Here is a 25,613-nt window from a genome sequence, read left to right on the forward strand (position 1 = left end):
GGCCTTGGCATGGCATGCTCCGCCGATCGCCTAGAGCGAGGACCTAAGTAGTATGATGCGGGTGCACAGTAACACTGCAACCGCATGTTGGAGAAGAACTTTTTTGAGACAGCATGACTCAGTCAACATCTATGTACTGTAGACCATCAACCCTTGCACTCGCCTACGTCTAGAGATCGCATTCTATACGTCTGCTGCATGACCTAGTCCAACTTTTAACCAGCTGGACAATCTGCCGGACATGGATGACTCAAATTCATCCAACACCTCTGGTGCTAACTCTCCTCTCAACCCTGCCGCCACATCTTTCACCATGCCTTCTCCCAGCGGAACTGTGCTGACCAACGGCACCGATCAAACCACTGTCAACGGCGGCGATCAGACGAGAAAGAACAACTCGAAAAAAGCAAAACCAGTTCGGCCAGAACAAGCCCCTCGAATGACCACCGAGCAGAACATTGCAGAAGCCGGGGCAGGAGTCAAACTTACAGGAGCGCAACTCAAGGCACAGAAAGTGGCAGAGAAAGCTGCCAGGAGAGCAGAAAAGGTCGCCGAGAAAGGCGCCCAGGCGGTAGCAGTGACTGCGGCACCCAAGCCAGATCTCCAGCGTCGACCGTCAGCGACCAAGAGGGAGAGCGAGACAGGCACACACCACAAAAGAACACCGTCAGCTAGTGGGAAGCCCTTACCCATACGAGCAGGTCCCCAACAGCAGCAACAACAACCCCAGATGCCTGCAGCCCCAGAAAAAGACAAGCACCAGGATAAGCGCGTCAGCATGTTTTCACATCTATACCCAAAAGAAAAGAAGGCGAGTCTTGGAGGCGCAGGACGAGAAATCCACCCTGCCGTCCTCTCCCTCGGCCTCCAACTACGAGACTACGTTATCTGCGGCGGGAACGCTCGGTGCGTCGCGACTCTCCTCGCCTTCAAGAAGGTCATCCAGACGTACACCACACCACCTGGCGTCGCCCTTTCGCGACACCTCCTCACCCACCTGAACCACCAGATCGCGTACCTGCGCAACGCTCGGCCACTGAGCACAAGCCAGGGCAACAGCATCAGATGGCTTAAGAACCTCATCTCGACACAACCCGTGGACGCGACGGACAGCGAAGCCAAGAAGACCCTGTGCGCCGAAATCGACCGCTTCATCCGTGAGCGCATCACGCTGGCCGACGAAGTGATTGCCCGTGAAGCCGGGTCGCGCATCGACAACGCCGACGTCATCCTCACCTACGCCAAGAGCAGTGTCGTCGAGAAGACGCTGATCGCGGCACACCGGCAGGGCAAGACCTTCAAAGTCATCATCGTCGACTCGCGGCCGATGTTCGAAGGCAAGAACCACGCGACAAGTCTGATCCGGGCCGGTCTGCAAGTCCAGTACGCTCTGCTCAGTGGACTGGCGGACATTGTGGACCAGGGATCAGTGACGAAGTGTTTTCTAGGCGCGTCGGCCATGCTGGGCAACGGGACGCTCTTGTCGCGCGTGGGCAGTGCGATGGTCGCCATGATGGCGAAGGAGTGTTCGAAAAACAAATCTCGCAGTGTGCCTGTGATTGTGCTCTGCGAGACGGTCAAATTCACGGCAAAAGCAGCGCTGGATAGTATCATTATGAATGAGGTGGGCGATGCGGATGCTCTGGTCGAAGTCGCGGAGGTGGATGTCTTTACGAGTACGACGACGAAGCAGGATCCCAAACAAAGCGGCAAGAAACCAAAAGATAAGGATGATGGGGATGATGAGGATAAGGGTGAGGGCAAAGGGTTGGCCGGGTGGAGAGATCAGCAGGGGTTGTTCCTATTGAATCTCATGTACGATGTTACGCCGGCGGAGTTCATTGATGCTGTGGTGTGTGAGCTGGGAAGTCTGCCGCCCATGGCCGTCCCTGTGGTTAATGGCGTGCATGGAGACGAGCAGGCTTTGGCATGATGGAGCAGTGAGCAGTGAGAATCGCGATTTGAAGGTCTTCGAATTGTGTTTCATATGAAGCGTTGGTTGTACCGTGGTTGTTGAGTAGGTGGACGGGTCATTTCGTAAGGCTTGAAAGCACTGGTGTATGACTACAATTTTTTGGACTCCTTTCTGGGATCGTGCCGTAGTATGCTCGGATTAGGCTGATGATAGAGTAGTTTTCGAGCGACACCGCAGACACGAGAACGCGGGCATGATGTCTTCGCAGCAAGCGAGAATACCATGGTGATCCGGAAGCTGTTCGAGATTCATTCAATTTTTTCCCTTCCCATTTCCATAATTGGAGTAAGAAGGGAACCCGTCTACCATTGTCCGTGTTTGAAATGCTGAAAGAAAAGGCAATGGTTCATGCCTCATCGCCCAAGGCTACTGACCACTGGATTCCATCTCGCAGTAGCTCGATGCAAACCCAGCCGCAAATCATCTTCCCATTCATCTGCATTTCCCCAGCTCTCCCAGCTCTCCTTGCAATATCAACTAACGTTTAGAGCCATAATCGATGTTTTGAAAGTCGCACACACGGTCGGAGATCGATGGATGGTCATATTGAGGGATTTATCGGTGCTGTTTCGCCATGTCAGCCACGCCAGAACTCCCACGCTACAACACAGCCGGTGTGCTGGTTTTGGCATACCTTGATGAAACCAATGTCCTGGCTCTTTTCCCGGAAGCACTGACGGCAGATGTTCAGGCCGTACTTGCGGATCAGACCGGCAGGGTGGGTGCAGACACGGCTATACACAGAACAATGTCAGTCAAATATATTCTTCAATGGTCGTTTTCCTTCGCTATTTTCGTTGCCTAATCCCATTTCCGATTATATTTCCACGCTCTTTTCGACCAAGGAGGCCACCGTCTGTTGTCGAGGAATGTGTGTATGGAAGGGAAACCAAGACGAAGTCCAAAGGTAGAACTTTGTTGAGACGTACCATGATCGAGAACCCTTGCCGTAGGTTCGGGGCCGTGAGTACCAGACGCTCTCGTGAGACATGATTGCGGTTATGTGTTGATGCGCTTGAGAAGCAAATTTCTCGGACTGTGAAGCAAGAGGATTAGTTTCGTGATTCTGAATTGGATCCGGCCACGGCAGTGATGGTAAGAGTGCTGAAGAGTACTGGGAGGACTGTGGAAACTCACTTTAGAAAGTGCGCGAGTCTGGACGACGAGGAGTGTTGAGGGGTTCTGTCTGCGATCGGTCGGCGACGAGGTTGAGGTGCGGTCCTTACTGAAGATTGTGGGAAGGGTGGCGCCAAGACAAGAAGTTATGGTCATAGCCTTTCACGTGACTGAGATGTGCTAGAATGCCATGATTGGTGGAGACACGTCGCAAGGCTGCGCTCGGTCGAACACTAGAACCCCTGAGAGGATTTTCAGCAAGCTCGTACGGCGCAGCTATCAGTGAGCAAGGTAGTCCACGACAACCCATCATCATGTCGATAGAAACAGCCCAGTCATGGTCGGCGTCAAATTGCATCTCTACATATCGCCATGGGAAATCGCACGAGCGACGTAAATATCTAGCAAGCGTGATTTTCGAAAGTGTTCAGGTACAACTATCTAGTGCGTTACCCGACAGCCAGCAATCAGTGGTCGCAGATTCGCAGATGATTCTATAAATTCATCATTCATTCATAGGCGATCCATCACCATTCATGTCCATGCCACGGCACCTGGATCCCCTGTTTCCATCTATCGTATCAATCTACCATCTGGATGCGCATCAGTCATGTTTGCACATCGCGGAAGCTGGATGATACTTACCCAAAAGTCTCCTCAAAATACTCTATGTTGCGTTGTCCGTTCTTCAGCGCTTCATGAACAGCATGTCTGGCATCCGCAGCTACGCCAGCCGGACCGCAAGCCAAGATCGCCACCTTTCCACCCTTCGACCCAGCGGCATGAATCTCCTCAGCCAAGGTTAGGATATGATGTCTAACATCCGGTCGACCGCGAGAAATACTCAGTCGAGGAGAGATCTCGTCTGTCTTCTCGACGTTGTTCTCGTGGTCGGATGTTGCATGGAAGTGCATACGCACATCATCTCTGTCGAGGAGAGGCTGCAATTCTCGAGCCGCGACATCCCAGATCAGGGAGGCTTGTTTGGTTGTCCAAATGAAGGTGATGTCTCGAGTGCGTGTCGAGACACCCTCCGATGTTCTGCTAACATGATCCAGAAGATATGGCAAAGCACCTGAGAGCCCTGTCCCACCAACTATGAAGACAACGTTCTCGTACAGGTGTAGTGGCTTGCATCCACCATATGGGCCTTCAATCAAGACCTTAGGGTTGACTGATCCGGACGAGGATTTCAGGCACTCCGCCTTGAGCCGCTTTGTCCAGCCACTGTATGGCCGTACAAAGAACACCAGCTTGTATTTGGCATCATGCTCGTCCACAGCATGTTGCTTTTCCAAGGGGCTCGAGCTGCTAGTCCGGGAAGACGACGAACCGGTGGGTGAATTTGGCGGCATCTCCTCCACTTCCACTGCTTTTCTCAACAGAGTCGTATCCATGCTTGAGATGGATATCTTAGGTGACTTGGCGTTAGCATGGGTAGGATGCCAAGCGGCCAGGGTGAACGGATGGTTTTCCCAAGTTTTCCATGTCGCGGGTTGGTAAATGAAATAATGCTGGCCAGGCCCAGGTTTGAGCATACGTGATCCAGGACTCACCTCCAGACGGATCACGTCGCCGTCCTTGAGGTAGGTAGCGGTCGTGCTGGTAGTGGCAGGCCTGCCCGATAGTCTGACATGGAGGTTGCAATATACCAAACGGACAAACCGAGCGAATCGATCAAAGCTCCAGATGGCGACAATCGGCCAGAGATAGGGTTCATACTCGCCCTCGAATGGCTTGATGTGACTGCATTCACAGTTAGGAAGGTATTGAGACGACGAATATCCAACATACTAGAAGAGTGCAACCACAACAATCACTGCGAGGGCGATATGCACCAGCAGGAAAAACTCATAGCATTTCTTTCGGAACCACATTGACGAGAAGAGCACCAACAGCCCCATCGATGCGACAGCCTGGCAAGTCTTGGTTAGCACATTTCCGTTGCTTAGAATTGCCACTTACCATGCCGCCCATGTGGAAGTACTGCTCGCTCCAGGACTCAGCCAATATGCCCTCTGCAGAATGTTAGCACATGAGACCTCTGGTCGAGAGTGGCTAGTACTGACTATCCACGGCCAGTACGGTGTGAGAAGTGGCATGGACTATCGCTGTGATTGTGGCGACTCGTGCGATATGACGGTGGAATATGCTGAAAGTCGAATACTTCCAGCCTGTCAACCATAGCCAGATATTGTTCCTGCCCGCAAACATCCACAAGAACGGCAAGGTAGCGATGCAGACTTGTCCAGTCCTGTCTGCAATGTACCTCCACGTCTGCATAGCTTCGGTAAAGCTGCAAGGCTTGTTAGCACATGGCGGCAAGGACGGTCACAAAGATAGGAGGCATACAAAAGATTCGGCCAGAAGATTTCGTAGGAGACACAACAGATGATAAGAACTAGGAGGTAAAAGGCAGCAACGACGAGCGCTTCGAGTCGGGTTGGGACTGTAATTAACCGCCAGTAACGTTGACCATGCAGTCCGAACGCGGTTGGTATGATCAAGGTTCTTCGGGTCCAGTAGCGGGCGAAGCTCCAATGCGATCCCCCACCAGCAGACGCATACTTCGCGTGATCCTCGATATCTGCACTTGGCGTGGCCAGCCTGGTTGAAGAGAAATATGTCACAACACGAGCGATAATGCCTATCAACAAGATGCCACCCCAGAATGCATAGATTGCCCAGCTGAACGGGAAGGTATCAGCAGTCGTCCCGATTCATGGAGATGGACGTACCTCAGTGGTTGGTTGAGTATGCCTTGCCTGTGGAAGATGCTCTGGAGAGTCCATCAGTTCACGGTCCTTGTCATCGACCATTTCAGACTCACCGTTGTCCGCAATCCGGCGTCGAAGAAATCCTTGGAGATAAGGACAGGATGATCCCATGTTTTGGTCTCATTGATATCGTTGAATCCCACGTTCGGCAGGCTGGAAACGTAGTCTTCAGTGAGATGAGGGAGGACCTCCTGGTATGGCAAGAGCTTGACTTGTCCAAACTCCTGGCAGAAAACTCCAAGCAACTTCGCCCCAACTGCAATCTCTTTTGGAGTACAGTAAAGCCTTGCTGCTGCCCACATGGAATGGACGCTAAGGTTGTTGGTGCAGACGTTGCCCCAATCATCTCCCGGAGTACCGCCGGCGAAATTGAACTTCGAAAGGTCTGTCCTGATTCCATTCACACAGTCCGATGCCGGGCTGTACCCGAAAACAGTGAGGGCAAGGTAGAAATATGAAATCTCCATTGCCATGATGACCTGCCAATGTGAGAGGGGCTAGAAAGCAAAGACGGCAATCGTGATGGGCACGACAATATATAGAAAAAAGGACATAGAGAAAACCTCTTCAGGGCCTCCGCTGGGAGAGCCATTGCGCGGTAAGGAAGGGTGGACAGGTAGCTCTAGTGAACCATGTTCTGCTCACAAACCAAGCTTTACAACACTCAAACTCCTGGTTCGACCCAAGTCTTGCCTTGCCCACGAAGCACACGACTGGTCGCAAGCGGAAGGACTTGTATAGCCTGAATCTTCTCCACTCTGGTGGGAACAACATTCTGGTTGCAAGAGTCCGACTCGCCGAGTCTGAGACGTAAGCCTGGCATACTCGGCAATGGGAAGGTTCTTGCATGAACCCAACACTTGCATGATTCGATTCTTTCGCCGATCACAGACATGACGATGGAACACATGGATTCGATATATGCGCAGTCTTAACATGTGGAACAGTAGACGAGACGGCCGTTATTCACAAGGCCCTCAAGCTGCCCCGAGCTTCCCAAAGGATTGCGCATTCGCATCGCATCGATAAGGTACCGAAATCTTGGCTTGTAGGCCTCTTGGAACTTACATGACAAGTCCTGATCAAGCGCGAAGTGGTCTGTCAACGTCGGAACGCTTTGACGCCGTGTCGGAGTGCAAGGCGACAACGGTCCTACGCTTTCTGGCAGGGAGTGTGTTGTGGTCAAGTGTGATGGCTGTCGAGGGGATGACGAATCCAACGCATGCTTGGTATGGTGGAAAAATCGAGCTTGCTTATCTAATCGAAGGCAACAAGATGATTGGCTTCCATAGAGGCTTGGCATGGTTTCATGATATCGACCCTGCACACGCGTGCTACACTTAGTTGAGCAGTTCGGCGCCATCCTCACCTATTCCGTCCATTCTTCGATCTAGCATTTGGCTATCGCCGGTCGACATCCAACCGATAGCGGGACTTTCATTCTCCAGGGAGCCGTCTTATCATCCTATACAGCTGAGTCCAAGCTGCCGCCATTTGTTGCCCTCGTCTAGTGCTCAAGGAACGATCCGCAGCACCACGCGTCCGTGCTGCGCTAAGAGTTGTCCATTGCACACTTATTACTTGGGACGAAAAGCATACGTTCCACAGCACCGCTTGCAATGCCTACCGATCAAGAAGGCTCATAGCCGTTGCAGCTGAGATCTCGCCCTTTCCAACGTCCCCTGTATCAGGTGTGCATCCTGCTTGCGCAACATTGTTCCGGTGCGCTGTACTATATCAGGCACTGGTTAACTAGCACCATAGCCACGATGTCGACCCTTCCAGCATCGCGTCTTCCAGCATACCATTTCTGTGTTTGTATCTCCACAACGTAAATTCAACGGCGTGGGCTTGAGGTAATTGCAGTAAGGTAAGACTGGTTGATCGAGGAGCTTACCCGAGCGCTATCGATTGTCGATCAAGCCTGATCGTGAAGCCACATCAGGTGGGTCCAGGAGCACGGGCTATCGACCTCACTACATCGAGGTCTGAGAGAGAGAGAGAGAGAGAGAAAGAGATGACAATACCATGTGCATATCTTACACACAACAGACAGGGGATTTGAAGGCCAGACGCGCAAGATCTTGCCTAGATCAACCTTCTCGCATAGGGAGGGAATCGCTTGGTCGTGTCCATGACTGCCCGAACGTGTTAGGCTTCAATAAGTGTCGACGGTCAGGATCCTCGAGCGGATGTCGCTATCATCAAACGTGCGCAAGACCTATGATCTCATCGTCAACACCAAGCATATCAGGTCGTGCATGTGAGGAAACCATGTCACCGAAACCGCCATCATGAACTGGTGGTCTGAGCATCGGGCCCTCTTCACAACGAATGTCAAGAACAACACCACACATCCAGGAAATCCTTCTGCACTGAGGCTTCCACTGATGTTATGTCAAGGCCCTTACCATCCCAATGGAAGTGTCGATGTGCCGCTCCTTCATTGAATGGTGATGGCACAAGCTGCATCCCTGAAGTCCACATCGGAAAGCCGCCGCGCGTTGAGTCGAGAACGTGTCGTGTGCACAAAAGATACACATGCAAAGCCTCACGTTGTGACTTCAGTAGAACGATCTTATTGCTCATGAGTACAACAACCAGCCCGCGATGCTCGTGTGAGCAAACGTCTTGGTATTGTGGTAGTGACTTCTCTCCGCAAACAGATCAGCCCCGAGTGACGCAATGCGGGCCGGTCCAGATTCGACACGCCGGAAACAAATATCCGCCCATTAAGTGCAGTGTGGCAAGGCTGCATGCAATACACAAGCCTTGATTAACAAGATCAACATTCACTTCTCCCTCAAACACCCTTCTACCTCTCATGAACATCCTCGCAAGGTTTCGCGCCGACTTCCTGAAGCTTCTACCAAAACAGCAAATACCAACCATGAACAATTCACAGCCTTCCTCCAGAACCGCCACGCCGAGTCTCCAGCACGCCACAAACTTCCCGACCCTCAAGCAAGCACAGCACTCATTATGTACCGTCGAAAACCTCTCAATCCCAGTCGGCGGCATCGGCAGAGTCCCAGGCTTCCTCCATTTACCTGCAGGCTATGCCCCAACCCAGCCCAACAGGGTACCAGCAGCAGCGATCCTCCTCTCCGGCGCCGGTGGAGGCGTCACAGGTCCTTCAGCAATGTATCTATCCATAGGCGACAAATTGGCCACTCTGCAACGCGGCATCCCAACCCTAAGGCTGGATTACCGGTACCCAGCAGACACGAATCCCTGTGTCAAAGACGTGCTTTCAGCAATGGATTTCATGGAGGAAAAGTACTCTATCAACCGCTTCGTCCTGGTGGGATGGTCTTTCGGTGGCGCGCCAGTATTCACGGTCGGTGGGCGGGAGAGCGGTACGCATATCCACTGACTTGACGATACTATAAGGCAATGCTGACGACCACGCCAGAAAGAGTGGTCGGATGTGCTACAGTCGCCAGCCAGACCGCCGCAACATCGGGGATCAAATACCTGCCACCGCGGCCGGTCCTGTTTCTGCACGGCACGGGAGATCAGACATTAAGTCATCGTTGCTCACAAGATTTGTACGACTGGTACGGTCCAAAAGGTGATCGGGCATTGAAGCTGTTCAAGGGAGATAACCATGCACTGAGCCGAAACACATTAGAGGCAGAGGTGATGCTGTGCAATTTCATCGCAAAGTGCGTCGGTGTGAGTATCGAGGATGGTGACCAGGACAAGATATTGGGCAAGCCGCTGGTGCCGGACGGCAAGAAGATACAGCTGATGGAGAAAGGAGGAGATCTCAAAGGCGACGAACACGTTGAATAATCTCCGTGAGCCTGCTTTAGCTCGAAGTGTCCAACATCGGCTGGCGACACAGCTCTATTTTCAATTCTATGCTATCCTGCGATACCCCTTTGATGATACGAGTTGCTTCAGCCATTGTTCTCAGCGCTCTTGGACTCTTGATCTAGCCTTGCAGCTTCTCTTCCTCACGCATCAATGACGCCGGACCCTTGATCCTCTGTGTCTATCTCCCAAATTCCTGTATCACAGATGGTGGTTGCTGCCATGTCCCTCCAAACGATTTATATTCGACGTTGAGACTTGACTATGGTCAGCACTGCTGAACGCAAGGACAATACGGGGTCACTCACTTGAACGCCGCTGGACCCGCCACCTTCATCCCTGTCGGAGTGTGCCAAAGCGGATGTGCAGGCATTGCCAATACAGCGACTTGGAGACCGTACCGCAACTCAGACGTTGGCAACGCGGAGCCATCCTGGTTGAGCACACTAATCATATCGGGTGTTGTGCACAAGGTTTCCAAATGACCCTCCGCGTCCTTCAAAGCTGCATAGAGGTATTCGTTCTGCAACACGTTAGAACCTCCACACTACCCCTGCGCAAAACTCACCTTGTACTGGACGACCAGCGATCGGCGACAAGTCTGGTCTTGCGCTTGCCCAACATCAATGCTTTCGGCATCCGGCTTCAATACAGCCTCGCCGATCGTGTAACCACCCACAACATGCTTTGATACGCTCACAATCTTTCCCGAGTAGAGTAATCTGCTGCCAGGCCATGTCGAAACCTGGGCGACTCAAGTTAGCACACACCTTGAAACATGGATCCAAATACCCTACCACTGCTTCAAGGACGTTCTTGTTCTTCTGCCTTGCCAAATAGATCTGTCGTCCAACATACCAAGCCTGCGACATGACCCCGTGACAGCAATATTCTCTCACCGAACGGCCTGGGATCGTCATGGCGAAAAGTGCACTATGGCCCAACTCAACTGCAGCTTGCCGTAAAAAGTTTTCCATTCTTTGCGCGCTGTCGGCAGAAGCAATGATTTGAACATTGCTACGCGCATCCGCAACAACCGCTGGCCACGCATCGCATGACTTGTATACATAGGGAAGGGACATATCCACTGTCGGAAATGCTCTTCCCATACTGTCGGCGTCAACGATTGGAATGTCCATAATGGCGCCGGCCGAGAAGCCACACATGCCATTTCCGCCGCCAATTTCGGGGTGGACTATGCCACCATAGTGTGAGTACCCACCATACCTTGCAAGAGCATCCAAAGCTGTTGAGATTTCATTGTCGCCTTCCAAGCGTTCACTGAAGACAGACGGAGAGCCCACTCTGGCGACGTAGGCAAACCGGTCCTGGAGAGGTACGTTGTCCGGCTCAATGACCCGCATCCTGCCTGCTGGAAGTTGTCGAAGGACGTTCAGTGCGTTCATATAAATGGAGTAAACCGGCCCACCACCACCTGTCCCGTATATTCCCACACCTTCAGAAATGAAGGCAAGATCAACTTCAGAGATGGACCATTCTCCGCTTATTTTCGATACCGACGGGACGTATCCGTCGAGATCCATCTCCATGACATTTGTTCTAGGCTCCGTGGTGATTTGCATCCAAGAATCCGAGACTTTGCGGGCTGACCCTTTTTCTTGAGGGTTGCGTTTCGTGAAGACGTGCTTGACGGGCTGGAGCCCAAGTTCACCAACCGCCCTCGCGACCCCACGGACGGCATTGTTGTTCACATAATTGATAGGGATGATGTCCATCTCCACCACTTTGATACTGGATGGTTGAGCTCCATTCTTCTTTGCCAATGCAATAGCTTGCGATTTGAGATCATCCTCAATCTCCTGATGTGTGCGAGATCCGGGTATCACAATGACATCGATATCGCCCGAGATCTTCGCGATCGCAGCGCCGACCGCGTTCGCACAGTCGTGAAAAGGAGGGCGAATACACAGATCGACTTCCGGGAGCTCATCCATCTGGATTATCGACCCGCCTCCCACAAGAAGAAGTATAAGCCTACCAGAGTCAGAGGTCCTCATGCGGCTGACACCATTTTGTATTTGTTCCCTAATGTTCTTGCGTGCCTGAAGACGAACAGACTCTGGGATGTCGTGCTTCCATCCGGAGGCAATTGAACTGTTCGCTTCACTTGCCACGATGATGTCCGTGGCAGTCAAGGTCATTCCACCAAAGCATTGACTCTCATTGATGAGTGCGTAACCTACCGATTTGGGCCCAACTGTGACAGATCCATCAACATTGCAAGTTACTAGAGATCCGCCCCCTAGCCCAATACTCAGTACTTCGGGCGTGCTAAAATTTGTACGGACCCCAGCTATATCGACAATGGCATTCGATTGCCGCGGGAACCCAGATGACGAGAGCGCTGCAAAATCGGAGGTGGTACCACCTATATCGACCATGAGCACTTGATCCGTTTCGAGGTCAACAGCACCCTTTTTGTTGTGGATTCCAGACAGAAAGATCGCCCCTGTCAAAGAATTGGTTGTCCCTGAGGAAAAGGTCTTGATCGGTGCTTTGCGCGCAGCTATAGCATCTGTTATCGTGCCGTCGTTCTGGGTCAAATAAAGCGGACATTTGAGGTTCAGGTCTGATAGGGCTGCCTCAAAGCTCGAGATGATGTTGCGTCCCACCTCCAAGATACTCGCGTTCAGGATCGAGACGTTTTCTCGTTCGATGAAGCCAACCCGTCCAATATCGCGCGAACAGACAATGTCTGCATGTGGTAGCTCTCGCAGCAAGATCTCCTTGACATGCTCCTCCTGTGTCAATGGTCCACTATCTAGAGGAGAAAAGACGCCAACGATTGCGACTGCCTGTATGCCGCTACTGGCGATGATTTTCGCATGTTTGATGACTTCTTCCTCATCAACTTCCGCTATAACACGTCCATCGATCTCAAAGCCGCCCTTGAGATATCCGACATGTCCCTCAAGAATGTCTCGCAGACGGTTGGGAAAGCCATCAAAAGGAGGAAGCTCTCTGCAGAAGGGGCCACAAAGGCGAAGTACGGCCACACGATTGAGCTTGGTTCGGTCCGATTGTGTGACGGCATTGATGAAATGAGTCGTGCCAATGTTGACGGACAATATATCTGCTCGAGGCACTTGACTCGCTTCCAGAACTGATCCTATGGCTTCGCATATTCCTGCAGTCACGTCTGATGTGGTCGGCTTTTTCTGGGTCGCTATGACCTCGGGCGTTGATAGTTGCCCATTGGCTGTCACTTCAGTCATGCGAAGCAAGGCACAATCAGTGTTAGTGCCACCTGGAAGCATAAAGTCAGCCTCATTGAGCAATGTGTTGCACGGGATATCGTCCGTGTTAGATACAAGGGCGACTTGCCTACGTCCACCCCAATGCGATATACCTGTTTGACTATCGGCGCCATATTGAAGAGTTGTTACCATATGGTTCCTCGCCCCGTGTCTCGACTTTTGGGAAGTCATGATAGATGAAGTCTATCTGCTATAGTGAGTACTAGGTCGTGCCCATCTTGTCAGACCAGAGGGGAAGGTGTCGTCGGCCATGGTGGTATCTGATTGGAGGATTTGAGGTAGGAACGACCACGACAAGCAGTGTTCCGCGCCGACCGATAACAACTTGCCGTGGTCTCTTTTACACAGGAGTGGGCTAGAAACAGCCGTGAAGATAAGGACTCGGGACTCAAAATCGGGTATATGTCCCAAGTAGGACGATTTATTGCTCTCATTTCGGCCACTCTAGCCCCAGATTGGTGGATTGGGACGGATTGGATGAAACGAGGTATGCGAAAGCTTGTCTCGTAGCCTACTGCAAGGCTAGGCAAGTCGCGGAGGAGACGAAGTTCTCTGGAAGCGGCACGGAAATGAACCTGTTGAGACGCATAACGTGTCGGCCTGCATCGATGGCGCACATCAAATGGAAGACACCATGAACAAAGACACTAATCCACCAGTAGCTTATCAATGTGGACGTCAACGGTCATCCTATGTGCTTCCGCTGAACATGAGTCAGGCCGTTACCAAAGTTCAGGGCTCGTGTACTGCCAGTAGTGATTCCCAATCCCAATTGCCATAGTCCACGAAGTTGCCGAAATCATACTGACTCAGGTCATATTGTAAGACGTCGAAATACATGTCCGGCGTCGGATACCTCTGTTCTGCAGATCCGAGTTCGAGCTTACTTGGTTCTGACAGAGCCTGAAATCTTCTTGTCCCAAGCTGTCTGCGTTGCTGCAGATAGTGCTCGATGTTGTTCTTGCCTCCGGTCACTGTATGGATATTCGTGATCAAGTCGCCCGCCTCGGCTTTCTCTGGACAATCGTACATCTCAAGTATGCCCCTGATGATCCGGCTCTCGTCTGCCGCACTAGGAATACTTTCTCTCAGGGCCAAAGCATCCAAATCTGAGACCACGAGTTCGATGCTCGCGCGAATTGCCTTTGTCTGAGTGCTCGGCTCGGGCTGCTCTACCAAAAGCAGTATTGCCAAGGTCACCGCCACGGAGAAAATTTGATGCATCTGAACACCAGATCGCATGTGCTTCCTAAGCTTTTCTAAGCCATCGATCCGGAGCGTTCGATAAACGGAAAGTGCACCTTCGGCCGCCGTAAGCGTCACGTTCCATGCATCGCCAACGCGAGGGTGTAAGAACGGTCTGTGTATCCTAATCCGGTGCATACAAACGCTTGTATGGAGCAAGTGGGATTGCCAATGGATATTTTCAAGCTCTGAAGGCACTTCCATCCATCTATGGCTGTTTCGAGCATCGAAGAACCACGGAAAGGTGTCGATTATGGACGATATTTCCGAGTCCACATTTGTCACGAAGTTGTAGTCGGTAAGATGGGTACAATTGTCTGTATACAGCTTGTTCATGGTAACAAGAATCCTGCCTCGTATTATACTCATACTCATTTCTGTCGGATGGTCAAGAGGATGCGCATGTATCTGGGTATCTGTGATGTCCAAATCATTACAGTTCAAAGGCCATGGTACCGATGAGAGGTATGCCTGAACCAAGGATGGTCTCTGCAGGGAGATCGACTGATACCTGCATGAGTGAGTGGCACTGACCGGTATGGTTTATCGGAAAACGTTACTCACGTGTCTGAATGGCAGATTTCCCACCAAATACGGTGGTGCATCTCTCTTTCGATACAATTCGTCTTCTGAGATGGTCGATCAAGACCTATCGCCTGAGCACCTCTGATGGAACAAGCCAATAGACTGGATCTGTCAGCAAGGCGTGGCTCTTGCCGCGGATTGAGGGCGACATTGGCGCTGCTTACGAATACACAATCTCCGTCTTCTTCGTGGCATAAAGGTAGTGTTGTAGATTGATCACGGTCTGCAGAGCAAGAAATGACGGATGTGCCTCCCAATTATGCGCAGCTAGTGCTTGACGAGATGCCGAATACCAGGCGTGAGCGCCTCGTCGAACGTCTTCGCGGTTGACGCCGATCTGTTCGCAGAGATCCGTGGGTAGGACGATTGCAGCCGAACAGACGAGGCTGAACAGCAACGCAAGCCAGTGAAGATCGATATCGCAGGTGCGCTGGGACCAAAAGGCCGAGTACTCTTCTCTGAATGACGGAACATGCGTAGCATGATATATCCAATTCAGATTGACGAAGAAGTAATCCACAAGAATATTGCATAATTGTTGCTCCGGCAGGTTTTCTGCAAGTCTTAAGCGCCAATAGTCTCGTTTATCGTCGGTCGTTGCGACGATAGGGATTCTCCCTGTTACAACTGAGGCTACGGTCTTCTGCCGCAGCGAGATAGTATCGACAGAGTCGAATGGGAAATCCCAAGAGCCCCACTGGGGAAAATCAGTTGGAAGTGAACTTCGTGCGCGCTGAATCGTTGCTTCTGGATCGAGACTAGAGACACCACTTTCCCTACTTTTGGAACATAGAATGCCATGACTTTGGCTTGCTGACTTGATCAAGGAGGACGGATATTGGCAACACCGAGCCTCTCGGTCGTAGCGAGTGCATGCAGAGCAAGGTGCTTTGTGGTCACATTTGAGTTTGTGTTCGCGGCAGGGAAGACAGCTTAGAACCCGTCGTTTTCGCTTGTTGCTCTTGGGGATGGCCAGACCTTCCATTCCTGCTTCGATACGTAGGTTGTCTGCCACGAGTCCGGGATGTTCGACAATTGATAGGTGGTTTTGGAATCTGAAGTACACTTAATAGATGTTCCAGTGTTCGACAGAATGTCATGCAAGAAGAGTGATAAGCTAGCGGACGGGCTCTTATCAATTAGGGCGCCAGTGGAGCGATAAGGCCGAACGGCAAGCCTGAAGCGCGATATTCCGGAAACAATTCCATTCGAAAGGAGGGTCCCTAGTGCACTCGATTGGCTGTCGGACACCACACTATCTGGTTGGCTGTCGGACTCAAAAGCATTCGATTTGTGTAAAGCCGAGATCTATCTCTCCACCGAGCCATGAGCCATCAAGTCTTTGTAGATCAACATTCTCTGTACAGGTTATATAGTTGACCGGATGTAGCGACCAGTGATGGAGTTTGGTCATCACGTTGCCAATTGGAAGGCCTTACTATCGTTCCTTCAGCAGTGTCTAGTCTGTCTTGAATTCCCGTACACCATTCAGCCCGGTTGACAATGTCGATGCGCAAGACACTCCCAGCAAGGATTGCCCTACCTGGACACAGTCCAGATAATGCTTCAGTTTGGATCAACGATGACATTCGGCCTCTCCCTCCGTCTCGACGCCTCTGGGACAGTTGGGCCTTCGTCTCCTACTGGGCCGTTGCTCAACTGTCCATTTCCAACTTTTCACAAGCTGCTTCACTCGTGGCAATAGGACTTTCCGTATGGCAGGCGATGATCGCAGTCATACTTGGTCGCATTATTACGGCAATTGTTGCAGTCTATGTAAGTACCTGTCTTCTATGTACTTCGTGCCAAAACCTCGAGCTTGACTCGAGGCCGAGACACTGTTCTAAATCTTGCTCGAACATGAATGCTAACGGTCATGTGTGTTCTAGAACGGTGCCATCGGCGCTGAATGGCACATAGGCTTCCCCGTCCTCTCGCGTGCTGTCTGGGGGATATATGGCTCCTACGTGCCTATCATACAGCGCATAGTGCTTGCCTTTACATGGTTTTCGGTTCAAGCATGGTTTGGGGGACTTTGTGTTACCTCCCTGCTGAGCGCATTGTCTTCAACCTTCCAGAATATGAACAACACATTACCACTTTCTGCCAACCTTACAACGAAGGAACTGATTGGCTGGGTTGTTTACAACATCATCTCCATTCCGATCCTCTATGTGCGCCCTGAGAAGACCAGATACATGCTCTTTGGCATGAACATCGTATCCATGGTTACCCTTGTCTCTATGACAATCTATCTTCTGGGTGCAGCACATGGAGGAGGTCCGCTACTTTCTGCACCAGCAGTGGTTACAGGAAGCTCAGGTCTCGGATGGGCTGTCGTCCAGGGGACCACCATTATTGTTGGGGGTCTCGCCGTCGGACTTACCAATCAACCTGACTATTCACGGTTCGCGCGTCATCCTGGGGATCAAGTTTTCGGGCAATGGTTCTCTATCATTACTTTCGGCACCATTATGCCACTATTTGGATGCCTTGCAGCTTCAGCAACCATGAAGCTCTACGGCACAGCCATGTGGAATGCTCCGGTTATACTGCAACAGTATGTTAAGTACCTTTTTCAGCGAAAGTGCAGAATGGCTAACATCACTCCAGGATTCTGGACTCGCATTACGACTCCGGAAGTCGTGCGGCAATCTTCTTCGCCTCTATCGGACTGATAGTTTGCCAGCTGGCAATCACCACGGTCGACAATGCATATTCGGCAGGAATGGATCTAGCTGGTCTCTTCCCGAAGTACATCAACATTCGCCGCGGTTGCTACATAGGCCTCATTGCCGCGTCCGCGATGTGCCCATGGGAACTTTTATCTACTGCGGCGACTTTCACCAGTGTCATGTCCGCCTATGGGTTGTTTTTCGGCCCCTTGATCGGAATCCAGGTGTGCGACTACTTCGTCATTCGTCACAGACGACACAAGCTATCAGATTTGTACACCCCAAGCAAGACTGGCATTTACTATTTCTGGAACGGTTTCAACTGGCGGACGTTTGTCGCTTGGGTCATTGGTTGGGCACCACAAATTCCCGGCTTCATTGCTGAGGTGAATCCCAAGGTGAAGGTTCCAATTGCGTGCGTCAGAATGTACTACCTTGCATTTCCTCTCGGGCTTACAATCAGTTTCATGCTATATTGGTCTTTCTGCAAACTTTCGCCCCCAATGGGAGCTGGCGAGATAGACGATATTGATTACTTCGGTACTTTCACACGTGAGGAGGCAGCTGAGCATGGCATGTCACCTCTGGAGCCAGTGGAAGGTGTGGAATCTCCTATTGGCAACACTACAGATGAGGCAAAACAAGCTTCAGTGAAGGAAGTGTGAGGTAACCGCAAGAACAGGTTTGGTGGCGTGATCTGGTGAAACAGTTCTGTTCTGGATGTCGTAAGGTGGTGAGGAAGGTGAAAAAGCATTTTGTGATGCTCTTTTATAGATACGGCCATTAATTGCATCTTACCTGTATTTATAGGCCAGATAGTAAACCGCTGCAACAGAACTGTTCAACATAACAGTAGCCCAGCGAGCACTTTGTCTCGCCAGGTAACAAGGGTTGCTTATGCCGCATGCTGTGCTCGGTGGCTAGACAGAACGTCTCTTGTTAGCAGGCTTTACACCTTCCACGGTTTGAATAAGGACATTCATACACATAGCTCGAGGGGCATACATTTACCATGTCGTTCTTCTCCCTCATTGGACATCGGAGTTGATTGGCCTACAGCACTCCGTGCAATCTTGTGGCTTTGTGAATCCGATTCGATCGTCCCACTTACAGTATAAAGTCTGTGCCTCACACCTGTTTTTCTGAATTGTAGTAACTTACCAAGTCAAAGGATAGTCTACATACCGAATGAGCCTTTCGCTCAGAATGTCTCTTGATTCCGACCTCACGATCGCGGCGCATAAGTTCAACCCTGGAGCGTCTTCCGACAAGGCTGAGAAGTTGCTTGACCAGCTCCGCCACGTTGGTAAGATAGGGCCAACTTGGTGGGATGTAAGTCTGCCTTGCTGTCCTGATCATTTTTGAGAGCATCTGCTAAACAAATCGACCAAGGTCGGTGCCGAAAGATACCGCCAAATGCGCCTGAACGGCGAGACACCCACTCCCAAACCCACCATTCTACCCCAGGGACGGGATATTCTCATCCCATCTCGCGAAGCTGGTCGCAAAATACCGTGCCGGCTCTTCTACCCCAGCCACAGTAGCAGAGATGGAGTTAAAGGAGTATTTTTGCACTTCCATGGCGGGGGCTGGGTGTTGATGTCTGAGGCGACATCTGACCCTCTGCTACAGTTCTACGCTGATGTGAGTGACTGCGTGGCGTTGAGTGTCGGCTACAGGCTTGCCCCTGAACATCCATTTCCCGCCGCACCAGAGGACTGCTTTGATGTTGCTGAGTACATAGTCGAGCACGGTGGAAGGGAATTTGGAGGCTCACTCAGGTTCATTGGTGGTGAGGTAAGTAGCACGGTCACTCCTTGTCATTATTGGATCCATTCGTGGTCTCAACGGAGGGTCAAGGCTGACACCCGACAGTCTGCAGGAGCACAAATGTCCGTCATGACAACTTTCCAACTCTTCCGCTCGCGACCAACTTTCTCTTTACCTGGCGGCCTCGTGCTCAACTTTGGCGTCTATGACCTCTCACTGCTGCCTTCAGCTTTCACTCTGAAGAAGCCTGCGATGTTAGACAGGGATATCATGGGACAGTTTCACAAAGCCTTCCTGCCAGCTCGACCACCTGCCGAATGCAAGGACGCAAGCGTTAGCCCATTATACGAGCAGCTAGAAGACTTCAGAATGGGGAACGGAGACTCCCGGCTCCACAAGGCGCTGTTCATATGCGGTACTGCAGATCCGCTGTTGGATGATTCGGTGTTCATGAGCGTGAAGTGGATGATGGCGGGTGCTGAAGCAATCCTGAAGATTTATGAAGGAGCGCCACATTCATTCATTGCCTTTAGTGCAGAGATGTCGGATGAGGCAAGGAGAGCCAAGGCAGATGTCAAGACATTCTTGAGCGAACAAGTGAATGGTAGATGATACATATCGCGCCCGGTCATAAACGAGGTTTGATACTTCGTACCATCAATCATCTATAGGCTAGTACCTTTAGTATCTTTGTGTACGATACACGAATTTTGAGCGAACTCAGGGTGAGCTCAAACCGTCAATGATCCAGAGAACAAGCTATGGCGTGGAGATCCATATCAATTGTTATCAAGAACGGCACGGCTAGATACGGAAGACTACATTCTGGAATGCAATTCACATGTCAATCAAGCGTCATTGGAATTCTCTGGCTAAAGGTTGTGAAGACAGGGTTCATCAGATCACGAGCACGCTTGATTCGGTCGTCCCGAAGGCTGTGGGAAGTGCGGAATTCAATGGGGCTAGCCCCCTGCCGGGCAAGGCTGCAGCAGATTGGTGGAATTATGCCAGCATGGTTAAACGAGATCTCTTTGCTTGCCTTACCACCTTCAGGCCAAGGAGTGGAGCGAGGGTTGCGACGCAGACGACTTTCTCAAAATTGTCATCCAGAATGCAATTTCACAAGCTTTGCTTTGGAAGAGTCAGAATGCTACGAAGTTCCGGATCAGTATTTCGCACAGCTGCTTTCCCTACCCTGGCCAGCTGTCCAAAGACAACGGCCATAACTCCGGTCAAATGGGTGCCATTGAATACATACATACATTTGTCAGCTCCGTTGCCATTTGCAGCTTTTCAGGTATTTTGTACCATCTTGTCCCCTTGCACTATGGAAGTTGTTGCTGTCAGCTACGCTCAGCCAAGGTGGCACACCATCCATGGCAAAAAAGAGTTTACCTCCATCATACATGAACCTCTGACGTCGAAAGAAGATCTCATCAACGTCACTGTGAGAGACGGGGTTGATGAGAACAAGCCTGCAGCCCACAACGCTCAGATATATGCATATTTTGCACAACACTATGACTATTGGACCGAGACACTCAACGTCAATCGCGCGGAATGGGGATGGTGCCACTGGTGTGAGAACATCACCTTCAGATGTGACGAAGGCGGGATCCTCGCCGAGAAAGACTTCAACCTAGGGGATGTCTGGCACGTTGGCAAGACCGCCCGTCTTCAGGTTTGCGGAAGTCGAGTCCCATGTCACAAGCTATCATGGCGTTGTGGACAAAAGGATAAGTGGATCAAAGAGCTGGCAGATACGGGCTTGTGTGGGGTGTACTTCAAGGTGCTAACAGAGGGAGAAATACACCCTGGAGACCACGCAACGCTGCTTGAGAAATTTCCAACCTCCCTGGACTGTGCAACCATCACTAAGCTAGCTTTCGATGCTTCTGTCAAGACGAAAGATACCCTGAACATTCTTCTAGCTGACCCGAATCTTCTCTATATGAACAGAGCCATCTTCCAGAGAAAGCTTTCATCGATGAATGACCAACTTTTACTAGGGAAGAACTCCTGGACGGGTTGGCGGTCGTTTCGTCTGTTGAAGATAGTATCTGAGACGAACGATGTCAAATCATTCTACCTCACACCAACAGACGGCAGACCGCTTGCGACATACATCCCAGGACAGTTCCTGACAGTCCAGCTACCTAATGGAATCGTGCGTTCCTGGTCGATATCGGACTGGATTACCTACGATGATCCCAAGTATTATCGTCTCAGTATCAAGAAAGCTGCCTCGCAACCCAACGCTCCATCCGGGTCTGCGTGGATGCATGATGAATGCACAGAGAACACCATACTTCAGATTCGCTCCCCAGCAGGCGCCTTTACTCTTGACTGGACACCAATGTTTGCTGGCCGACAGATCTATATCTCCGCCGGAATTGGAATCACTCCTGTCCTCGCTATGCTCAAAGCACACCTCACCCATCCAGCAATGAAAATAACACCCGCAATCTGGATTCAAACGTCACGAAATGGCCAAAGCCATACTTTTCAAAAGGAAATCGAGAACCTGTTACGAGATGCGGATCCCGAGGCTGCAAGCATGATCAAGATGGTAACAACATTCTCTTCACCTGGAGCAGAGGACCAGCTAGGTCAGCACTATCAGCACAAAGGCCGCATCACAGAACAACTTCTGAAGGACCTGATTCTACCTCCATATTTTGTCGATCCGGTCAAGATCACGCCCATCGAAATTGAAGGCCAGTTCTCGACCGTCTATATCTGCGGCTCGACGTCCTTCGAGAAAGAGATGAAATCGTATCTGCAAAGCATTGGAGTTCCAGAGTTCATGATTCGCAGCGAATCATTCTCTCCAGGAGCAATCATTGGAGAGACTTCCATCTCTAAGTCGTATATCACTTTCTCAAAATCACAATGCAGCACGATATGGAGAAAAGGCGCCGCCAATGACAAACAGGACAATGGGTCTTCCGTAAGAGCCTTAACATTACTGGAAGCTGCTGAAATGGCAGGCTTGACTCCGGGGTATGGATGCAGAGCAGGCACATGCGGAGCCTGCACAGTCAAATTGAGAAGCGGACAAGTGAGTGGTGGAATGGAACCCAATGGTGATGTGAAGATATGTGTTGCAGTACCAGCGAGTGCAAAGATTGAGATAGAAGTATAACGATCGTGTCCGTGAAGACCTGAGATGTTATGAGGTAGATACGGCGGAAAAGGGGATTAAGAAGTGAGCAGACAATAGGGGTAAACGATTGTAGAGTGGAGTGGTTTGGACGGGGCCTACAGTAACACTCCGACTTACCTAAGCCCGTAAGCTTAGTGGTCGGGCGCTAGCATTCTATAGGTGCTACTCGCGCTTTAATGGATCTCCCCCACAATTGATCGCGAATGTTTACCTCATTCACCTTTCGATTTACAACAGTACCACGTACACCACACCACCTGCATTTCCTGCCCAGCGCCTTTGCGCCTCTCACACTGTTCGCCATGGTACGTCCTCACTCGTGGAACACTCTCACCCACCGCGTTCCCCAAACTAACCTTATCCTCAACATCACAGTCCCGCGACTCCTCAGCAACATACATCCACCTCAAATCCTCGCGACTCGCCGACCTCTTCGAAGAATTCTGTCGACCTCCCTCCGCGACGTTCCCACCACCCAGTAACGCACAAAACGCCAACACCCAACAGAATGGCGCAGGGGGCGGGAGCGGCGGCGACGGCTCCGGCATGACCCAATTACCAGGCCACTTCCTACCCTTCGAAGAGATCCAGCTCCCGCCACACTTGATGCCCATCAATCCGGAAGACGAAGACGATGTCGTTCCCGACATGCACGCCGCATTCGGAATCAATCGCGCGCTCGGCCAGAACCAGACAAACCAAACAAGAAACGCAGGAGAGCCAGGCGGTGAGGCGAGCAACGCGGGAACACAGCGAGAACCGGTCTGGCGAGACCTGGGCTTGGAAAGTCTCGTGGCGAATGTAAAACCTAATGGCGGAGGAGAAAGACCCGGTGCAAGGAGAGAGGGCAAGAGGACGGGGTTGTTACTTCTGCGGTGAACACAAAAACCGAGTTGATGATTGCATGCCACGCTATGACTATCCATTATGCTCTTTCAGGGACTACGACACATTGTCTTTCTATATCCTCACGACATCCACCCTAGCACGCTCGAACACATTATGAGGCAGAGTTCTCGCCGACGACTCGTCCTTGGCCACGATCCGCGGCTGCAGAGAAATCTGTGAGTACGTCCCGGCGGCTTTCCGCTTGGACAATTGTCCAGGATTGATCACCATGACGCTATCGACGACCTAGACACGAATTGTCAGCGCTGCATTCATGATACGCGTCGTGCACTTACCTTGACAGAAGGCGTCAACATGCTCGGCACGACCAGAATGTCTGGTTTGACTTGCATCCATTCACCGAGCTTCATAAAACCCATATCCAAACACGCCCCAGTCGCCTTGACCACGCCATTACTCGACAATTTGTCTCTCGACATGGGCGGGAAAAGGGGGAAGAAGTGTCTCTGCTCGATCAGATACCCAGGCAGCCTTGTCAAAAGATCCGGCCCGGCGCCATGAGACAACTGCTCCCGACTGAGTTCGTACAGGACATCTTGTGACGAAATGGCAAAGACCACTTCGTTCAAGGACACAAAACACGGATTTGGTAGCATGGTAACTTGTTTGGGCAGGTGGAGATCTTTCTTAACCAGTCGCTCCTGCGGCCAGCTGACATGCTTGCTGATCACGTCGCGCACACTTGGGATCATGATAACAGTGATGCTCGGCACAGCTGAGCAGAGTCGTTGTATCGGTCCGGATATCCAAACCCGAAATAATGCTGCCATGCTAGCTTCTTGATCCAGGCCTCGCACTTCTGGGATATCGAAATCCCCACTCGCAAGCATAGGATGTTCGATGTCAAGGAAAGGTCCGCTCAGGATCAGGGCGTCCGCCATGTTCTCCGCGGCCTTTTCGCAGATAGCTTGAAACGGCTCGAAATCGAGGTTATCGTCCGCAGTGTACGGTCCAGAAGCGATCATGACGTTCAGGGGTAACGACGTAGAGTCCTCGAGTCTGTCGTTGATCGTGGTGATCTCGCTCGGTAGCGACGACGGCATAGGCAATTTCGGCACGGAGAGCACTTCTTTGACCGTGAAATAGAGTCCAGACGCATTCGTGCCTTTCAGCGCGACGATTTGACCAGGGAAGAATTGATATGCTGGCAATGCGTCGACTTTCAATGGCACACGCAGTCCCGCGCCCATCCGTCTTGACATCTCCAGCACGAGCGACGCAGAGTTGAGTTTGCCTTCCGGTGTGTCTGACGCGATCCTCCCCACGGCAATGATCTCGCTTGTACTCTGTGCCGCAGCGTTTCCGAACGCCGAGTCCTCAAGGTTATGATGTTTTTGGACCAGCGCTAGAAAATCATCGATTCGCTCGTCCAGGATTTCCGAAGCGTCTGACAACCGCATCGACATGGGCTTGTATGTGAACTTTTTGAAGTCCGTTCTCGAAATCAAGCGGAATCGCGCATCTGAGAACGGAGCCATCGGTGCTCCTGCGGCGGGAAGGTGTTCGTTCAGCGTCTCGACGACTTGTCCTGCGTTCTGGCGTTCGGGAAATGGAATCCCCCTGATCCCTTGTATTAGCACAGCCATCTTCAATCACGCAGTGTTGTGTCCATACGCAGGTCCATCCGTCTTCTTCGCTGGTGTCTTCGTATCCGTCCGACTGACTTTCTTATTTGGCACAGGCGAGTCAAAGTCCGCTTTCCTCTTGACACTGCCATTGCGTCGTGGGATAGCATTCGGCGTGAGTTCGTCGAGCCTTAATACTCTTGTTAGTAGACATCCGGCTGAGGGGAGGAACCCTGAGCATGTAGCCATGATACGTACATCCCGAAGACCCCTCCCGCCGCCCCAGCACGAGGCGTAGCATGCACGGCACCCTTCCTCTCCGACTTGGGCGCAAGCTGTGCTTTATTATAGACCTCGCCTCGCTCGACACCGTCTTGCACATCCTTCGCGAACATCCGCGCCGTTTCTAGATCGAGCCGCGTCTCCTCGCTGCCCATCTTCAGGCAGTAGACTTCCCATTTTATGAACAGTTCGTCCGCGGTCAGAGAGTGCAGGCGCGAAGTCGACTCGAGGACGCCGAGGATGTCTGGCGAGAGGCCGGTGCCTGTAGGGTCGAATGCCGCGTTGAGGTTTTCCTTCGAGTCGGTCATCTTGTCCTGTGAGTCGTCTTGCTCTTCTATAACGATTGGAGAGCGACAATAGTCAGAGTGTTGCTTGCAAGTCACCAGTACTACAATAAGTGGATTGGGAGACGCGTTTAGTGGAACGCGTCGCACCGCATGGTATGCGCTAA

General features: G+C 51.5%; 12 protein-coding genes across 12 annotated transcripts; 6 read left to right on the plus strand and 6 right to left on the minus strand.

Annotated features, from left to right (window-relative positions):
* Position 1: 1 nt before the first annotated feature.
* Positions 2-2,273, plus strand: EDD37DRAFT_363248 (translation initiation factor eIF-2B delta subunit). Its single transcript, XM_062811876.1, has one exon. It carries the CDS (start codon positions 242-244, stop codon positions 1,931-1,933), a length of 1,692 nt encoding a protein of 563 aa, XP_062670689.1. The 5' UTR covers positions 2-241; the 3' UTR covers positions 1,934-2,273.
* Positions 2,239-3,274, minus strand: EDD37DRAFT_628049 (ribosomal protein S14p/S29e-domain-containing protein). Its single transcript, XM_062816414.1, has 4 exons — positions 3,113-3,274; positions 2,905-3,011; positions 2,610-2,709; positions 2,239-2,539 (listed from the first exon to the last, which is right to left on the minus strand). Exons 1-4 carry the CDS (start codon positions 3,245-3,247, stop codon positions 2,531-2,533), a joined length of 351 nt encoding a protein of 116 aa, XP_062670690.1. The 5' UTR covers positions 3,248-3,274; the 3' UTR covers positions 2,239-2,530.
* EDD37DRAFT_628056 (ferric-chelate reductase) lies at positions 3,275-6,787 on the minus strand. The gene is made up of 8 exons (XM_062816415.1): positions 5,922-6,787; positions 5,830-5,870; positions 5,444-5,779; positions 5,161-5,387; positions 5,057-5,109; positions 4,886-5,007; positions 3,737-4,837; positions 3,275-3,684 (listed from the first exon to the last, which is right to left on the minus strand). Exons 1-8 carry the CDS (start codon positions 6,339-6,341, stop codon positions 3,678-3,680), a joined length of 2,307 nt encoding a protein of 768 aa, XP_062670691.1. The 5' UTR covers positions 6,342-6,787; the 3' UTR covers positions 3,275-3,677.
* Positions 6,788-8,758: 1,971 nt separating this feature from the next.
* Positions 8,759-9,666, plus strand: EDD37DRAFT_562553 (Alpha/Beta hydrolase protein; the record flags this gene model as incomplete). The annotated part of the gene is made up of 2 exons (XM_062813921.1): positions 8,759-9,227; positions 9,284-9,666. 2 exons carry the CDS (start codon positions 8,759-8,761, stop codon positions 9,664-9,666), a joined length of 852 nt encoding a protein of 283 aa, XP_062670692.1.
* A 202-nt stretch (positions 9,667-9,868) lies between these two features.
* On the minus strand, positions 9,869-12,965 carry EDD37DRAFT_563717 (beta subunit of N-methylhydantoinase A/acetone carboxylase; the record flags this gene model as incomplete). Its single annotated transcript, XM_062813972.1, has 4 exons — positions 9,869-9,944; positions 9,996-10,210; positions 10,256-10,432; positions 10,485-12,965. 4 exons carry the CDS (start codon positions 12,963-12,965, stop codon positions 9,869-9,871), a joined length of 2,949 nt encoding a protein of 982 aa, XP_062670693.1.
* Positions 12,966-13,417: 452 nt separating this feature from the next.
* On the minus strand, positions 13,418-14,770 carry EDD37DRAFT_363282 (uncharacterized protein). The gene has a single exon (XM_062811877.1). The coding sequence runs from the start codon at positions 14,583-14,585 to the stop codon at positions 13,698-13,700; it is 888 nt and encodes a 295-aa protein (XP_062670694.1). The 5' UTR covers positions 14,586-14,770; the 3' UTR covers positions 13,418-13,697.
* EDD37DRAFT_628067 (uncharacterized protein) lies at positions 14,699-15,887 on the minus strand. Its single transcript, XM_062816416.1, has 2 exons — positions 14,775-15,887; positions 14,699-14,721 (listed from the first exon to the last, which is right to left on the minus strand). The coding sequence occupies exon 1, from the start codon at positions 15,778-15,780 to the stop codon at positions 14,956-14,958; it is 825 nt and encodes a 274-aa protein (XP_062670695.1). The 5' UTR covers positions 15,781-15,887; the 3' UTR covers positions 14,699-14,721; positions 14,775-14,955.
* Positions 15,888-16,304: 417 nt separating this feature from the next.
* EDD37DRAFT_562783 (NCS1 family nucleobase:cation symporter-1) lies at positions 16,305-18,135 on the plus strand (the record flags this gene model as incomplete). Its single annotated transcript, XM_062813934.1, has 3 exons — positions 16,305-16,571; positions 16,685-17,355; positions 17,409-18,135. 3 exons carry the CDS (start codon positions 16,305-16,307, stop codon positions 18,133-18,135), a joined length of 1,665 nt encoding a protein of 554 aa, XP_062670696.1.
* A 109-nt stretch (positions 18,136-18,244) lies between these two features.
* On the plus strand, positions 18,245-19,916 carry EDD37DRAFT_363310 (Alpha/Beta hydrolase protein). The gene is made up of 4 exons (XM_062811878.1): positions 18,245-18,589; positions 18,642-18,802; positions 18,863-19,267; positions 19,346-19,916. The coding sequence occupies exons 2-4, from the start codon at positions 18,659-18,661 to the stop codon at positions 19,850-19,852; spliced, it is 1,056 nt and encodes a 351-aa protein (XP_062670697.1). The 5' UTR covers positions 18,245-18,589; positions 18,642-18,658; the 3' UTR covers positions 19,853-19,916.
* A 373-nt stretch (positions 19,917-20,289) lies between these two features.
* EDD37DRAFT_628071 (pyruvate kinase-like protein) lies at positions 20,290-22,437 on the plus strand. Its single transcript, XM_062816417.1, has one exon. The coding sequence runs from the start codon at positions 20,352-20,354 to the stop codon at positions 22,383-22,385; it is 2,034 nt and encodes a 677-aa protein (XP_062670698.1). The 5' UTR covers positions 20,290-20,351; the 3' UTR covers positions 22,386-22,437.
* Positions 22,438-22,631: 194 nt separating this feature from the next.
* On the plus strand, positions 22,632-23,449 carry EDD37DRAFT_363326 (uncharacterized protein). The gene is made up of 2 exons (XM_062811879.1): positions 22,632-22,711; positions 22,782-23,449. Exons 1-2 carry the CDS (start codon positions 22,709-22,711, stop codon positions 23,283-23,285), a joined length of 507 nt encoding a protein of 168 aa, XP_062670699.1. The 5' UTR covers positions 22,632-22,708; the 3' UTR covers positions 23,286-23,449.
* Positions 23,326-25,579, minus strand: EDD37DRAFT_363402 (DNA polymerase alpha subunit B). Its single transcript, XM_062811881.1, has 4 exons — positions 25,139-25,579; positions 24,930-25,070; positions 23,591-24,875; positions 23,326-23,540 (listed from the first exon to the last, which is right to left on the minus strand). The coding sequence occupies exons 1-4, from the start codon at positions 25,468-25,470 to the stop codon at positions 23,367-23,369; spliced, it is 1,932 nt and encodes a 643-aa protein (XP_062670700.1). The 5' UTR covers positions 25,471-25,579; the 3' UTR covers positions 23,326-23,366.
* Between the last annotated feature and the right edge of the window lie 34 nt (positions 25,580-25,613).

The sequence above is a fragment of the Exophiala viscosa genome (assembly GCF_022695815.1).
Source record: "Exophiala viscosa unplaced genomic scaffold EDD37scaffold_4, whole genome shotgun sequence".
In the NCBI taxonomy this organism is placed as follows: domain Eukaryota; kingdom Fungi; phylum Ascomycota; class Eurotiomycetes; order Chaetothyriales; family Herpotrichiellaceae; genus Exophiala; species Exophiala viscosa.

What these genes read in the sequence shown, in the direction of transcription:
- EDD37DRAFT_363248 (XM_062811876.1), top strand. Translation starts at nt 242, where the DNA reads ATGGATGACTCAAATTCATCCAACACCTCTGGTGCTAACTCTCCTCTC.
- EDD37DRAFT_628056 (XM_062816415.1), bottom strand. Translation starts at nt 6,341, where the DNA reads ATGGCAATGGAGATTTCATATTTCTACCTTGCCCTCACTGTTTTCGGG. An exon ending in ACGCCGGATTGCGGACAACG is followed by an intron (nt 5,871 to 5,921) that starts GTGAGTCTGAAA and finishes TGGACTCTCCAG; the next exon opens with AGCATCTTCCACAGGCAAGG. An exon ending in ATACTCAACCAACCACTGAG is followed by an intron (nt 5,780 to 5,829) that starts GTACGTCCATCT and finishes CTTCCCGTTCAG; the next exon opens with CTGGGCAATCTATGCATTCT.
- EDD37DRAFT_363310 (XM_062811878.1), top strand. Translation starts at nt 18,659, where the DNA reads ATGAGCCTTTCGCTCAGAATGTCTCTTGATTCCGACCTCACGATCGCG. An exon ending in TAGGGCCAACTTGGTGGGAT is followed by an intron (nt 18,803 to 18,862) that starts GTAAGTCTGCCT and finishes AAATCGACCAAG; the next exon opens with GTCGGTGCCGAAAGATACCG. An exon ending in TCAGGTTCATTGGTGGTGAG is followed by an intron (nt 19,268 to 19,345) that starts GTAAGTAGCACG and finishes GACACCCGACAG; the next exon opens with TCTGCAGGAGCACAAATGTC.
- EDD37DRAFT_628049 (XM_062816414.1), bottom strand. Translation starts at nt 3,247, where the DNA reads ATGACCATAACTTCTTGTCTTGGCGCCACCCTTCCCACAATCTTCAGT. An exon ending in AGACTCGCGCACTTTCTAAA is followed by an intron (nt 3,012 to 3,112) that starts GTGAGTTTCCAC and finishes CTTGCTTCACAG; the next exon opens with TCCGAGAAATTTGCTTCTCA. An exon ending in GGCAAGGGTTCTCGATCATG is followed by an intron (nt 2,710 to 2,904) that starts GTACGTCTCAAC and finishes TTCTGTGTATAG; the next exon opens with CCGTGTCTGCACCCACCCTG.
- EDD37DRAFT_628067 (XM_062816416.1), bottom strand. Translation starts at nt 15,780, where the DNA reads ATGGAAGGTCTGGCCATCCCCAAGAGCAACAAGCGAAAACGACGGGTT.
- EDD37DRAFT_363402 (XM_062811881.1), bottom strand. Translation starts at nt 25,470, where the DNA reads ATGACCGACTCGAAGGAAAACCTCAACGCGGCATTCGACCCTACAGGC. An exon ending in GCGGGAGGGGTCTTCGGGAT is followed by an intron (nt 25,071 to 25,138) that starts GTACGTATCATG and finishes AAGAGTATTAAG; the next exon opens with GCTCGACGAACTCACGCCGA. An exon ending in AAGAAGACGGATGGACCTGC is followed by an intron (nt 24,876 to 24,929) that starts GTATGGACACAA and finishes ACAAGGGATCAG; the next exon opens with GGGGATTCCATTTCCCGAAC.
- EDD37DRAFT_363282 (XM_062811877.1), bottom strand. Translation starts at nt 14,585, where the DNA reads ATGAGTATGAGTATAATACGAGGCAGGATTCTTGTTACCATGAACAAG.
- EDD37DRAFT_628071 (XM_062816417.1), top strand. Translation starts at nt 20,352, where the DNA reads ATGCAATTTCACAAGCTTTGCTTTGGAAGAGTCAGAATGCTACGAAGT.